The sequence below is a fragment of the Monodon monoceros genome, unplaced genomic scaffold (genome assembly GCF_005190385.1).
Source record: "Monodon monoceros isolate NGI ecotype Baffin Bay Population unplaced genomic scaffold, NGI_Narwhal_1 Super_Scaffold_15, whole genome shotgun sequence".
Classification (NCBI taxonomy): Eukaryota; Metazoa; Chordata; class Mammalia; order Artiodactyla; family Monodontidae; genus Monodon; species Monodon monoceros.
This window is the reverse complement of record NW_021703771.1, coordinates 79488993-79502481: the sequence shown is the minus strand read 5'-3', so window position 1 is coordinate 79502481 and position 13489 is coordinate 79488993. Positions and strand designations below refer to the sequence as shown.

The 13489-nt window shown below is 53.5% G+C and overlaps 1 protein-coding gene across 1 annotated transcript in view; it reads right to left on the bottom strand.

Moving 5' to 3' along the window:
- SYNJ2 (synaptojanin 2) overlaps positions 1-13489 on the bottom strand; it is a 96956-nt gene that overhangs the window by 63312 nt on the left and 20155 nt on the right. Inside the window, exon 2 of the mRNA XM_029224317.1 lies at positions 776-862. Coding sequence (XP_029080150.1) covers positions 776-862 — 87 coding nt within the window. The remainder of the gene's footprint in view (positions 1-775; positions 863-13489) is intronic.

The following is a 13489-nucleotide window of genomic DNA, read 5'->3' as shown; positions in this document are numbered from 1 at the left end:
ATAGCCTCTTCTGGTCTTGGCCCCATAAGTCCTCGGAGACACTCAGCTGCAAATGAGGCAGCCGAGAGGGGAGGAAGGGCACGGGGGCTGCAGCCCCAGAAGTGCACCAGGGCTCCCAAGAGGTCCAAGAGGTCCAAGAGGTCCCACACGGAGGCGGTGGCACCCCACCCCAGCCTACGGCTCCGCCCCTCGAGTATCACGCCGAGCAGGAGGCCCACTTGCTCCTGTAATTCTCTGGCCCTTCTAGTCACTACACAGCCCAGCTCTGAAGCTCTTTCCGTTGCTCTCGCTCACACCCACCCTTGGTGCCCGACGGTCAGGTGCTGGTGGCTTTTCTCTCCTAGCCAACAACGCGCCGTCCCAGCTCCTCTCCCTCAAGACACACCCAGCAAGTCCAGGGGCTCCGGGCCTCTGACCGCCACCCCATCTGGAACACAGATCTCTTGTAAACAACAAACAAGCCCCTGGGTTGAGCCCTCCACCTCCAGACCAGGCTGGAAAACCTTAGATCCCGATGGGCACGCGATGAAGGTGAGCTTCCTCTGCATCCAGGGCACGAAGCACCACTGGCAGGACCAGGCTGCGCTCACCTGGACCTCCTGCCCAGAGGAGCTGGCTCAGCGAAAGAAACATTTTAAAGGATGATGACAGTTAAAATAGAACGCCTAAATCCCACAGTCTTTCCACACTAACATAAGAGAGGCTCTGCCCGGCACCAGAAATCTATCTAGCCAGGGGGGTCTGACAACTGCTGCCCCTCGGAGTGGGTACTCACCGGACTTCAACCTGAGCTCCCCCAGGCAGCCATAAGCATCAGTGAGCTTTCCATACTGGCCTTTAATGACCTCCTTTTCTTCTGGAGCTGGGGAAGAAACACAGCACAGACAGCATCAGCTGAGCCTCCTGTTGGAGTTCATTCACTGCAGCTCCCAATGCAGCTCCCACCCACTCGGAAAAGAAAACGCAGAGACAATAGCTCGGCCCCAAGTAATATTTGTGGAGGTCTGAGGATCAGCAAATCACCGAGCTGCAGTAACTCAGACCTTCCCACCAAAAGCTTGCTCTCTGGAAGCTCCGGCAGCTGCCTGCGGGCTGGAGAGGCAGAGGGGAGTCCCCGGCTGGCAGACGTGAGTGTGAGGGTTCGAGCCCGGGGCCAGCTGCTGCAGGCCAGCCCCGTCCCTCTGCGCCGCGGTCCACGTGCTCAGGAACAGCAGTGAGTCATCGCTCCCTGATGGGGAGGACCGTCCTTCTTAACTATCGTCCACTGGAGGCTGCGTCGTTCAAGTGCCCACCTGCCCCCAGGGACCGGCTAACACCTGGGGGCTAAGCGGGGGCCCTGGGGCCAGTGAACCCCAAGGCAGGCTGATGAACAGAGGCCCCGGCTCTTCAGCAGTTACTGGGAACGCCCAGGGCGAGACCCAGCCTGGTGCAAAACCGAAGGCAGAAAAACTGACAGAGAGAAAGGCTGTTAGAAGCAGGGAGCCCTTGACCTTGACGGGGATGCCACAGACGCAGCTGGAGATGCCATTGGCTGTTACAGGGGCCAGGCCTTTGTACCTCTTTCTCAGAAGAATGTTTCTAAATGCACAGAACAAAACATAAACATGCGTGAATCCTCAAATAAGGACCTGGCAATACCATTAGGGAGACTTACTAAGAAAGCGGTTACTCAGCCTCAAGTGAATTCATCTACTGAGTTGGCCAAAAAGTCCGTTCGGGTTTTTCCATAACATCTTATGAAAAACCCGAACGGACTTTTTGGCCAATCCAATAATACAAGGGCTCTCCATCTGGGGAGACAGAGGAAGGCCTGGGCAGATACCGGAGCTTCACGGATCGCTTTTGGGGGAATCCGTATGATCTCTAAAATTGTACGCAAAAGTTTTGATGTATATTTTTATGAGGCTAAGATCCATAATTTTCATCAGAATCTCCAAGGAGTTATATGGTTAAAAACCAGTTTAATAAATGACATTTTCCTCCAACAGTCGTGTGAATTTTTCTAATTGATTAGGTTTTTTTTTTTGGTGGGGGGGATCAGGGAGAAGAATAACCTGAAGGTAACTACCATAGCCCTGCCGACTCCATCGACTTGCCTCAGAGGATGTGGGACAGCTGGGAGGCGGTGGAATGATGTATTAGTCTCCACCGCCGCGGTAACAAATGACCCACCACATACTCAATGGCCCAAGACAACACAAATTTGTGATCTTATAATTCTGCTTGTCCGAAGTCTCTGAAATGGGTTTCACCGGGTTAAAATCAAGATGTCAAAAGGATGGGGTTGCCTCTGGAGGCCCTAGAAGAGAAGCCATCCCCCTGCCTTTTGCAGCTTCTAGAGTCCCCTGCAGTCCTTGGCTACTGGCTGCTTCCTTACTCTCCAAAGCCAGCAATCGCATCACTCTGATATCTGCTTCCATCTTCATACCTCATTCTCTCTCCTTCTCCTGCCTCCCTCTTCCATCTGTTAAGGACCGTCGTGAGTACCCTGGGCCCCCAGATGACCCCAAACAATCTCCCATCTCAAGGCCCTTAACGTAATCACATCTGCAAAGCCCCTTCTGCCACGTGTGGTAACATTCACGGGAACTGGGGATTAGGGTGTGGACATCTGAGGGGCCCCAGATGGATACAACCCAGTTCCTGGAGCCTCTCCATCCCCGAGTCTGCTCTCTGCCCAGGGTGGTGACAAACCCGCCATTAAGGGACGGGCCCTGGGCCCTGTGCCATGGAGCCCTCCTGGGAGTGGCCTGCTCCCTGCTCTAGGACACGTGAAGCCCTAGGACAGGTAAAGCCTGTGAAATCCCAACCCCACAGGTGGAAGCGAACTGCCCCTCGCAGGCCCTGTTCGGGGCCACGCATGGTGTCTCCCAGTCTAACCAGGGAGAGGCCTGGTCCTCACCTCGGGGGACAAGTTGCTCAATGCAAGAGAATAATTCTGACACGAAAAAGTCATATTTTAACCCTCAGAGCTTTACAAAGCCTTTGAACAGAACCCTGAAGCCGGAGTATCATCTGGGTCTCACTTTGCTGACCCTGAAACATGGTGGTCTTTGTGCGTTCGTGCACCTCTGCAAATAGTCCCGACCGAATAAACAAAACCCCGGGAAAATGCCAGCCAAAGTTAATGTGGTCAAATCCACACTTCAGAGGTGGGAACAGGGCTTCAGGAGAAGCCGTGGAAACAGACTGACCCCTTGCCCTGCTGGATCCCAGAGGACAAGCCCGCCCCCGCGCTGGGAAAATTAAACAAACACAAACAAAAAAGACTTTTCATCCTATTTTAAAAACAAAGAAGCACAACGCCACCAGGCCACTTTGTCCCATTCAAATCCTGTAAATGATTGACTCCTGAATATATAATCAACACCATTATCCCCGACGTTCACACGTGGTTCACACGGCAGGTCATGACCTTAGTGCACGTGACAGTCCCGGGAGATGCTTTTGCTCCACCACAAACAGACTGACGGTAAACAAACCAGGTGGCCTAAAACATCGAAACTTTCTCAGCTCTCGGTTCTGGAGCCTGGAGGTCTGGAAGCAAGGTGTCAGCGGGCCACACTTCCTCTGGAGGCCCCAGGGAAGGGTCCTCCCGCCTTGTCCTGGCTTGTGGCGGTGGCCATCAATCTTGGCCTTCCTCGGCTTGCAGCTGCGTCACTCCAACCCCTGCCTGCATCGTCACGTGGCTGTCTTCTCCCTGTGTGGCTCTGTGTCTCTCTCCTCTTGTGAGGACACCCATCACACCGGATTTGGGGCCCCCCTCCAGGATGACCTCAATTCAACCTAACTAATTACACCTGCAATGACCCTATTTCCAAATAAGGTCACATTCCGGGGTACCCTCTTAAAGCCCAGACTCCCGGCAAACCGTCTCTCCTTTTCTCCACGCCCTCCTCTCCGAGGTCCCTTCTGACCCCTGCAACGTGGAAGCAGGATGCGTCCCATCCCTGTGACACAGGCCCCCTTGCGGCCCTCACAGCCCCACCTGCAGCACTCCCGGAGGCCTGGCCTCCCGGGCAGCCTCTTCTAAAACTGCCCAACATGCCGCCTGCCCCAAATAACTGTTTCCTCACTTAGTGTCGAAGGAAGAAGAAATCCATTTTGCTCTTCAAAAGGGAGCTCACAAATCAAATACATACAAGCCTCAGGCAGGTAATGAATGAATGAAGCTGCTGCGACCAGGGGACACACGCCCCTTCTGATGAGGGCACACGGTCCGTTCCCACCCTTTTACCCCAGGAGGACAGGCCAGCACAGTGCCAGCAAGCCTCCAGTTTTTCAAGAGAAATAGGATACTTCTGATTTTTCAGTGTTGGCAACCAGTCCAGATTTATTTTAAGCATCGTGTGGGCTGCACACCTCTGCAGACCGTATTTGATCTGCCCGTTGGCAACTTCTGTCCTTCCTTACTTAATGTCTCAAAAATAGACTATGTCTGTCTTCCACACTTTTTTGCATTTCCGGTAGGTTTTTCCATGTGAGAACGTTTTTGCTTCCCCCGCCCACATCCCCCCTCCCCGCCCCCACATTGGCCATGACTTTCCAGAAAGTCCTCTCGTTTACACTCCCACCCTCATCCTCGTCCACCTCTTGCCCGGGGATTCAGCCGTTCATTCAGTGGGCATGTATCTGAGAGCCAAAAGCGGCTGGCACTGTCCCAGGCACAGGGACCCAGCAGGGATCCAAACAGATCCCAACCCACCTACGCCAGAGTCAGCTGAGGCAGACACTGGGCAGTGGCAAAGAAGGGACACATGTCATGAACGGATGAGTGATGACAGTGGAGGCCAACCCGGTGGGGCTGGGAGCCGGGAGCCGTGGCACTGACGAGGCCGCCACAAAGGTGGTGGAGCGGCAGCACCTACCCGGTGCCAGGAACCACACAAGCTTCCTGCCAAGGGGGACAGATCAGATCCGTAGCACAATACAGACAGTGATGTGAGCTAAGGAGAAGAAGTGAGCAGGGAAGAGGGGCAGGAAGTGGGGGGAGTGTGAACTTTTACAGTGGGGTCTGACAAGGCCTCACTGCAGGGGCGACCTTTGAAAGTAGATGAAGGAAAAGAGAGAGGTGGCTGAGTGGACAGTCGGGGAGCACTATGGGTCCGGAAGAGCACATGCAAAGGTCCTGAGGCAGAAGCATTCTTGGCATATGCAAGGGTTAGCGAGGTCAGCGTGTCTGATAGAGGAAATGGAGTCGGGGACACATTGCAAAGTGCTTTCTAGGTGATGAAGAGACTTGGGGTTTCACTCTGAGTGAGAGGGAAGCATTGCAGGGTTTTGAGGATCACTCCGGCTGTCCTGTTGAAAACAGATCCTAGAGGGGCAAAGGAAAGGCAAGGAGACCAGTTAGGAGGCCCTACAACGATTGAGGCAAGAGAGGATGCTTGGACCAGGGTGGTAGGACTAGAGGTGCTGGGAAACGGTCAAATTCTGGTAACACGCGCACGTGCATGCACACACACACACTTTTTTATTATTGAAACTTCCAAAGAAGAGCAGACTAGTGTAATAAACCCTACGTACCCAACAGCTCCGACTGCTATCAATTCACGCCCAACCTTACTTCATTCATACCCATCACCCACTCTCCTACACCTCAGATCAGTCTCCTAGTGTGGGCCTCAGACAATAAGCATCAATCAGTGTCAGGAATAAAAACTATGGGACCCCATCCCGGCCCTACTGAATCAGAAACTCTGGCCTTAAGACCCAGAAATCTGTGTTTTCACAAGTCCTCTGGGTGAGAATCACTGCCCCAGATTATTCCAAGTAAATCACAGACTTCACGTCGTTTTATCTATAAATATTTCTGTACGAATTTCTAAAAGAAAAGGGTTCTTTTTAAAAAGGGAGCACAATACCATGATCAAATCTAAAAAAAAAAATGTAACCGTAACTCCTTAACATCATCAAACACCTGCAGATGCTCTGCAGGCAGAGCCAGAGGGTCTGTGGACAGACCGCACATGGGGCATGAGAGCAAGGCAGGGTTCAAGGATGGCGCCAAGTCCTGCTCCCGAACAACTGACAGGATGGCATGGCCATGACCCCCGGTGTCTGTGAAGACAGACGGGCCCGGTCTTGGAAAGGCATTGGGAGCTCAGTTCAGACAGGCCCCAGATTTCGAGGATGGAGTCATGCCATCTGGAGTTACACGGAGACATCGGCTGAAGATACAAACTGGATGCCCCCAGCAAACAGAAGGTACTTAAAATCATGAGAGTGGGGGAGATGGTCTGGGGAGTGCGTGGAGGGGACAGCATGTTTAAAGGCTGGGGAGACGGAGGAGGAGAAGCCAAAAATGGGCTTCCCTGGTGACGCATGGTTAAGAATCCACCTGCCAAGGGCTTCCCTGGTGACACATGGTTAAGAATCCGCCTGCCAATGCAGGGGACACGGGTCCGAGCCCTGGTCCGGGAAGATCCCACATGCCGCGGAGCAGCTGGGCCCGTGCGCTCCAACTACTAAGCCTGCGTGTCACAAGTACTGAAGCATGCGCACCACAACTACTGAAGCCCACACGCCTACAGCCCGTGCTCCGCAACAAGAGAAGCCACCGCAGTGAGAAGCACGCGTACCACAATGAAGAGTAGCCCCCGCTCGCTGCAACCAGAGAAAGCCCGCGCGCGGCAACGAAGACCCAACGCAGCCAAAAATAAATAAATTAAATAAATATTTTTTTAAAAAATCATTTGTATTAAAAAATATATATATATATATATATATATATATATATATATATATATATATAAGAAGCCAAAAAGATATAAGAAAAGCCAGCAGTGTGTGGTGTCAGGAGCCCGGAGGACAGTGCTGACAGGGGCCATGAAGGGTCAGTGAGGTTGGATGCTGCCCTGAGTCCCGTCCCACCAGGACTGAGCATTCATCACTCTAGGTACACACAGGTGAACCAGGAAAGAGCAGTTTCCGAAAAGTTGAGGGACAAAAACCTGAATGGAGAGGAAGAGGAAAAACAGAGACCGTGAGTAGAGACAATTCCTTGAGGAACTCACGTGTGTGTGTGTGTGTGTGTGTGTGTGTGTGTGTGTGTGTGTGTGTAGAAATGGGAGGCTGTAGAGCGGGAAGTGGGGTCTAAAGATTTCCCGAAGGTTTGCACACTGGTAGAACTGATGCAAGGGAGGTAACAGCTGCTGGAGGAGGAGAGAGAGGGGACCCGCCAGCAGTGCCCTGGACTGGCGATGTGTGAATGGGGGCTGCCTTAACACAGAGTCCATCCACTTAACAGGAGAGAAGGAGGACACAGGGACAGATACGGTGGGTGGGTGAGGCAGAGCTGCAGGGGGAGGTGTGCAGGAGCTGTCTGGGGACGCAGGAGGGTGAACGGGATATAGGAGCATCACTGAAGGGCCTGGGGACCCTGAAGGGGCAATGAGACCCGGCGGTGTGGTAGTGGGTTGTCTCCAGAAACTTCCAGCCACACAGAGGCAGGTACAGGTGAGGAGGACCTACCCAGTGGCTTACCAGGTGAGTAACGAGCAAGAGAGGGACAGGGGTGGGAGGGAGAGGGCAGGGGTGGTGTGTGAAGGGAGGAGAGGCGTGGGGGTTGGGAAGCGACTGGAAAAGGCGGCACGTTCACCTTCTGCACTGTTGGTGGGAATGTAAGTTGGTGCAGCCACTATGGAAAACAGTGTGGAGGTTCCTCAAAAGGCTAAAAATAGAGCTACTATATGATCCAGCGATCCTACTCCTGGGCATATATCCTGACAAAACTCTAATTTGAAAAGATATATGCACCCCAATGTTCATAGCAGCACTGTCTGCGATAGCCAAGACATGGAAGCAAGCTAAATGTCCATCGACAGATGAATGGATAAAGATGTGGTACACACACACACACACACACACACACACACACAAATGGAATACTACTCAGCCATAAAAAGGAATGAAATAATGTCATTTTCAGCAACATGGATGGTGGATTGGGAGTTTGGGGTTAGCAGATGCAAACTATTATATAGAGAATGGTTAAACAACAAGGTCCTACCGTATAGTACAGGGAACTATATTCGATATCCTATGATAAACCATAATGGAAAAGAATATGAAAAAGAATGCATGTATATGTAAAACAACATTTTAAAAGAGGTGGCAGGTTCACGGGATCGCAGTCCCAGTGGGGTCAAGGTGGTTGGAATTGGGGAAGTGAGGGATGAGCTGGAAAGATGAAGGTGGAGGATGAAAAGTGGGATGTCTGACACAGAGGGTGGATGGAGTGTCTGGGCCGACAGGGAAGAAGGTAAAACCGTCAAGGAACCAGGCGATTTCAAGGAGGGCCAGGGGGCAACAAGGCTCCTTGGTGTGCATGGACAAAGGGTCAACAGAGCCTGCAAGAGAGTTTGACCCTAGATTAACCTCCAAGTCCTGTTTCCCTGGTAACCTGATAAACCCTGTCTACAATACTAGATGAGATGGCTTATGATAAAAATAGACCTGTCTGGTAGCAGGCACTGGACCGGGAGGAACCACAGGTGACCAGAACAACGATGAGGCCACAGGAGACTCTTAGATGGAGCTGTCCTTTGAGGTAACCTGGAAGCTCAGCTGACCACCGACACTAGATCCTATCGGGGAGTGATGCTTCTCAGCAAGACAGCCCTGGCATCCACACCTCCCCAGCGTCCACGCCCCGTGAGTGACCTTACAGAGCTGCTGTGAGGATGACTCCAGAGAGGAACGCTCCGTGCAGCCCCACCAGCGAGCTCTGGTTCCTGTCCTGGATGCCAAGTGGGGTGCTGACAGTTTGGATGTTTCGATGGGCCTAGGAAGACCTCCTGGTGGGCGCTGGACATGATATTCTTAGTTGACAGCTTTTATGGTGGAGGGAAGGAGGATGGCCTGGAGGTGGCAAAGAGGAGCCTGGGGGGACACGCATCCCACCCCCGGGTCCAGTGGGCCAAGAGGAGTGGAAGAGAAAGGGCTCCACTGCAGGGGGGACAGTGCTTGCCCCAAAGCAGAGCAAAGCTGGCCCGGGATTCTGGTTCTCAGGACAGACCTCTGTCATCAGACAGAGCTGGGGGGGCCGGGGCAGGTCTTGTGGGAGCCACAGGCTGCAGCGAGCGTCTGCTCTACTCCAGGCCAAGCAGGCCGCGTTCCTGGTCAGCAGGCCAGCAGTCTGGATCAATAATCAAACCAACCACGTGTGCTTCTTTCTTCCATAATATTTTCCACAATAACACCCCTTAAGGAAATTCCATCAAAGCCCAGCCCACAGGTCAGAAAAATAAGTAGGTCAATTTAACAACGCAGACGGTCCAAGTCTGAGGTACCATTTGTGGCTGCGTTCTTGTGCCCGACCTTACACCAGCTTCTTCTATTTCAAGGTCTCAAGAGGACAGAATCATCAAGATCAAGGTCAACGACTTCTTCATGTGCTAATTCTGAGCTCAGCTCAGACTGGCTTGTGGCTGTTCCTTCCAGAGTTATCAGTTGGGAGCTAAAGCAGATCTCCAGAAAGACAATGGTTTTCCTCCGGCAGGCGGGCTGGTGGATGGAGGCTGCTGGAGGGTTGCTAAGCAACGTGGAAATCAAAACACCAGCCTGAAACAGAAGCTTGAGAGCCCAGACAAAAGCCAACTGGGCAGACACATCAGTCCCGCTAAGAAACCTTCCTGCTCTCCCCACCACCTCTCCCTCTCCCAAAAGTCCAAGCCATGTGAAGGGCGGGTTGGGGAGTGCACCCTGAAAACACGACCTAAGCAGAAGCACTGTCTCCCAGCAAGGCTGTGCATACGTGCGCCACCCAGCCAGAGAAAGTAAGAGGACAATGTATGGTCTCCTGCGGCCACAGCTGGAGAAGCAGCTGGATAAACTCCCCTCCCTGCACCAAGGTCAGCAGTGGCTGAGGTGACCAGCCTGGAAGAGGAGGCCGGCTCCTCGGACAAGAGGGCTTGAGTGCTGGGCTGGACACTGAGCCTTTAGAGTTGAGTCTTTTTTTCCCTAAAGAGAAGGGATCCGGGCCTTTAAAACATACTGACACAGGGCTTCCCTGGTGGCACAGTGGTTGAGAGTCCGCCTGCCGATGCAGGGGACACAGGTTCGTGCCCCGGTCTGGGAAGATCCCACATGCTGCGGAGCGGCTGGGCCCGTGAGCCATGGCCGCTGGGCCTGCGCGTCCGGAGCCTGTGCTCCGCAACAAGAGAGGCCACAACAGTGAGAGGCCCGCGTACCGCAAAAAAAAAAAAAAAAAAAGAGCATCAATTACCCGCTTTTCCTTTTCCACAAATGCATGCAAGCTATCTTTAGACATGGGGGAGAGGTAGATCCTTCAGGGCAGAGTTCACGGGCTGACCAGAGACCTCACTCCTGGGCCTTCTGTCCCCCTCCCAGGCCCCCACAGTGACTCTCCCCCGGGGCAAGTCCCGACGTGTCACTCCCTCCTATAACAAACCATTCAGTGTGCTTCCCTTGACTAACAACTTAGACCCAAGGCCTGGGCTGGGTGCTGAAGGTTCCACTCCCAGCTACTTTCCCAGTTTCTTCTCTAACTGACCAGCCCAGCCAGTTGCTGAGTATTTTCCCCTTTTCTTCCTTACTCAGGAAGAAGTACTTCCTTACTCTACCTGAGTGCCCCTCCCAGCCCTGCTACGACCCCACTGGAGTGCCTTGTCCCTCACCGAGAAGCCCTGTTTCCATGCATGTACACACACAGACACACACACACACCCTTACCTTTAGAAACCTTGTCGTGCGATCCACATACACCTTCTAATGCTACATGAGGTGCAAGGAGGGAGGGGGAGAGAAGGGGAAAGTCACACCCTTTCACACTTCAATCCCATCACTCAACACGGACGCTAGATGCCTACTGTGTGCCAGGCACTGGGGGAAGAAGCAGTGAGGCAGGAATATGACCAGGAGGAGAAGCATCCTTCAGGAAGCAGGTGTGATCACCTGGGTGATGCTAAGGGCAGACCTGCGTGGGATCCGGCAAGGTAGCCATCTCTGGTGACCCTGATGGAGGGCTTCAGAGTACCAAAGGGCGAGCACCAAAGCCTGGCTGAAACTGCGTCACAGAGAGTGGGAGGAGGGAGAGCGGAGACAGCCCCTTCACGTGGGGGGACGGAGCAGAGAAAGGAGGCGGGGCGTTGGGGTCGAGAGAGGGTGTTCTAAACATGAACCATCTGTTGGTGTACCGGTGGAAATGATCCAGCTAGGAAGGGAAGGGAGGAAGCGGGGGACCAGAGTCTTCAGAGGTGAGAGGGGACGGGAGCAGAGCAAAGGAGGAAGAGAAGGGGTACAGAGGGCACGCGCCCTAACAGAGGGGGGCGGCGCCGCCGACGCGGGGCAGGCGAAGGAGGTGACTGGGTTTGTCAGAGTTCTGTTTTAGTTACTTTCATTCTCTCAGTGAAACAGGGAGTGAAATTAGTGGAGAGGGACAAGGTGTTGAAGGCCTGAGATGAGAAACAGTCATCCCGGAGGGCGGAAGAGAAACCTGGCTAGGCAGATGCAACCAGGCCACCGAACCAGCACTGGAGACCCTTAGGAAGTTGTGACAGACAGATCAGTGTGGTCGGGTTTTCCTCCAGCTGCGTCCAGCAACATGAGGGTGTTCTCGTAGTAGGGGGAGGGGACTAACTCAGGGCCAGGGGTTTTGCCTGGCAAGTATGAAGGAGAGAGTGGCTGAAAGAGGGGAGAGCGTGTGCAAGAGGAATGATCAGCATGGATGGGAATCGAAGCAGGACAAGGAGGCAAGAGAGGCTGTGAGGGGAGGGAAGGTGCTGGGAAGGGTCGCGGGCCACAGACTCAAGGTCTGAGTAGGGGTCCTGAGCGGGTTAGGAGGGCAGAAGGTGGCGGAGAGGACGCTTGATGCTGCACTTCCAGGGCAGTATAACGACTGGTGATGAGAAGGCCGGCAGCGTGAAGGGGGATGGAAGGAAAGACTTGGCAGTGAGGAGGTGAGAGCAGCTAATGGGCACGACCACAGCTAGGATGGGACAGGAGAGGTGGCGGAAGAGCTGGGTGAGCCAGGAGCCCAGCCCTCTATGAATGGGAGCATGGCCGAGAGGCAGGCAGTCTTCCAGGTAGGGATAGGGCCCTGCGGGGGAGCAGCGGTGAGGAACACAGACAACGACCCCGCCTCCAGCAAGGCCGCCGGGTTTGGGGCAATGCACGAAGGTGAGGTCGGGACACAGTTCCAGGAGGCTGGGGTGAGAGTTGATGAACCTCCCCAAGGTCGATTACTACTCTCTATTTTAATGCACAATCCAGACAACAGTCGATAATTCATTTCTTACGCTTCCCTGATTTAAAGATTTTTTTGTTTGGTCAGGTTCATTAGGGATCTGACAGAGCAGTTTGTTCACCTGTGTTAGATGCTCAGAAACTGTCACCAGCGCTGCAGCCACGCTCTTTGGGGACCTCTGACCTCTGACAAACTCGGGAGCACAGAGGTCCAGGGAAGATGAGGGAAGTTCAACTCAGCGCAGACACGTTATTATCACTTTATTACCGACACCCCACCCATAGGTAATATCTGGGGGCGTAGTTTGTGACAGGTGTGGCCTCTTTCTCCATATACGTCTATTAACTAAACACACCTGCTTACTCACGAGGCCCCCACCCAACAACAACGGGAAACGGCACAGGTTTTTTTGTTTTTTTTAACAAAAGGGCGGAAGAAACCTTCTCAAATGAACCTAGTTACACTGTTTTGTTGATTTGGAAACTGTCTCCTCCAAACTACCCTCCAGCCAAAGGCTTTCTGTACCTGGAATTAGCTCTAGTCTCAAAACAGAGAAGCCTGTGGCTGGCTCAGAACCTGGCCTTAGAATCTTCATCCCCTCACAGCAGGGATTCCCCAAGTGGACCCTAGGGACACTGGTCACCGGCAGGTGTTGATGTATGTTCTGTGAACTAAAGGTCAAAGGTGTTTGGGGAAGGCAGGGCTGTCTCAGTAGGTGGCTTTACTGCAGGGCCTGGCCATCTTTCATATGATAACTCAATGCTGGACATCTCCAAGGGGTCCATGTCCAGACTCCCCCAGTCATTTGCCACAAAATCCTTTCTGGGGAAGTTTACCTTTACAGAATGCCTCTGAAGCCTGTCCCACACTCCTTCCAGGGGGCCAAGTCTGTCCTCCCCAACCCTGGCTTTTTTTGACAGGTGCCATACCTCTCACCAGCCCCAACCTCTGGCCATGGTGGCCCTGTTCTACTTACTGCCACTCCTGGCCCGGCCACAGCTGTTGTTCATGTCCCAAGCACCTGAGCCCTGCCCTGACGTTCCCAGCACTGAGCTGGGCTGGAACCTGGGCAGGTGTGTCCCCAGAGGACAAGTTAAATCTGGGCTTGTCTGGGAGCCCACGGGGCTGACCTGGGGAGCCAGTCATGAGAACCAAACATCTGCTGGGAGAGGGATGAGCCTAAGGGGACGGACGGACAGGTATGTGGGCACAGCTGCAGGCCAGGGGGGAGGGGTGGATAGGAGGGGTGATGCTGAGGAAGTACATTATCTGTCACCCGGG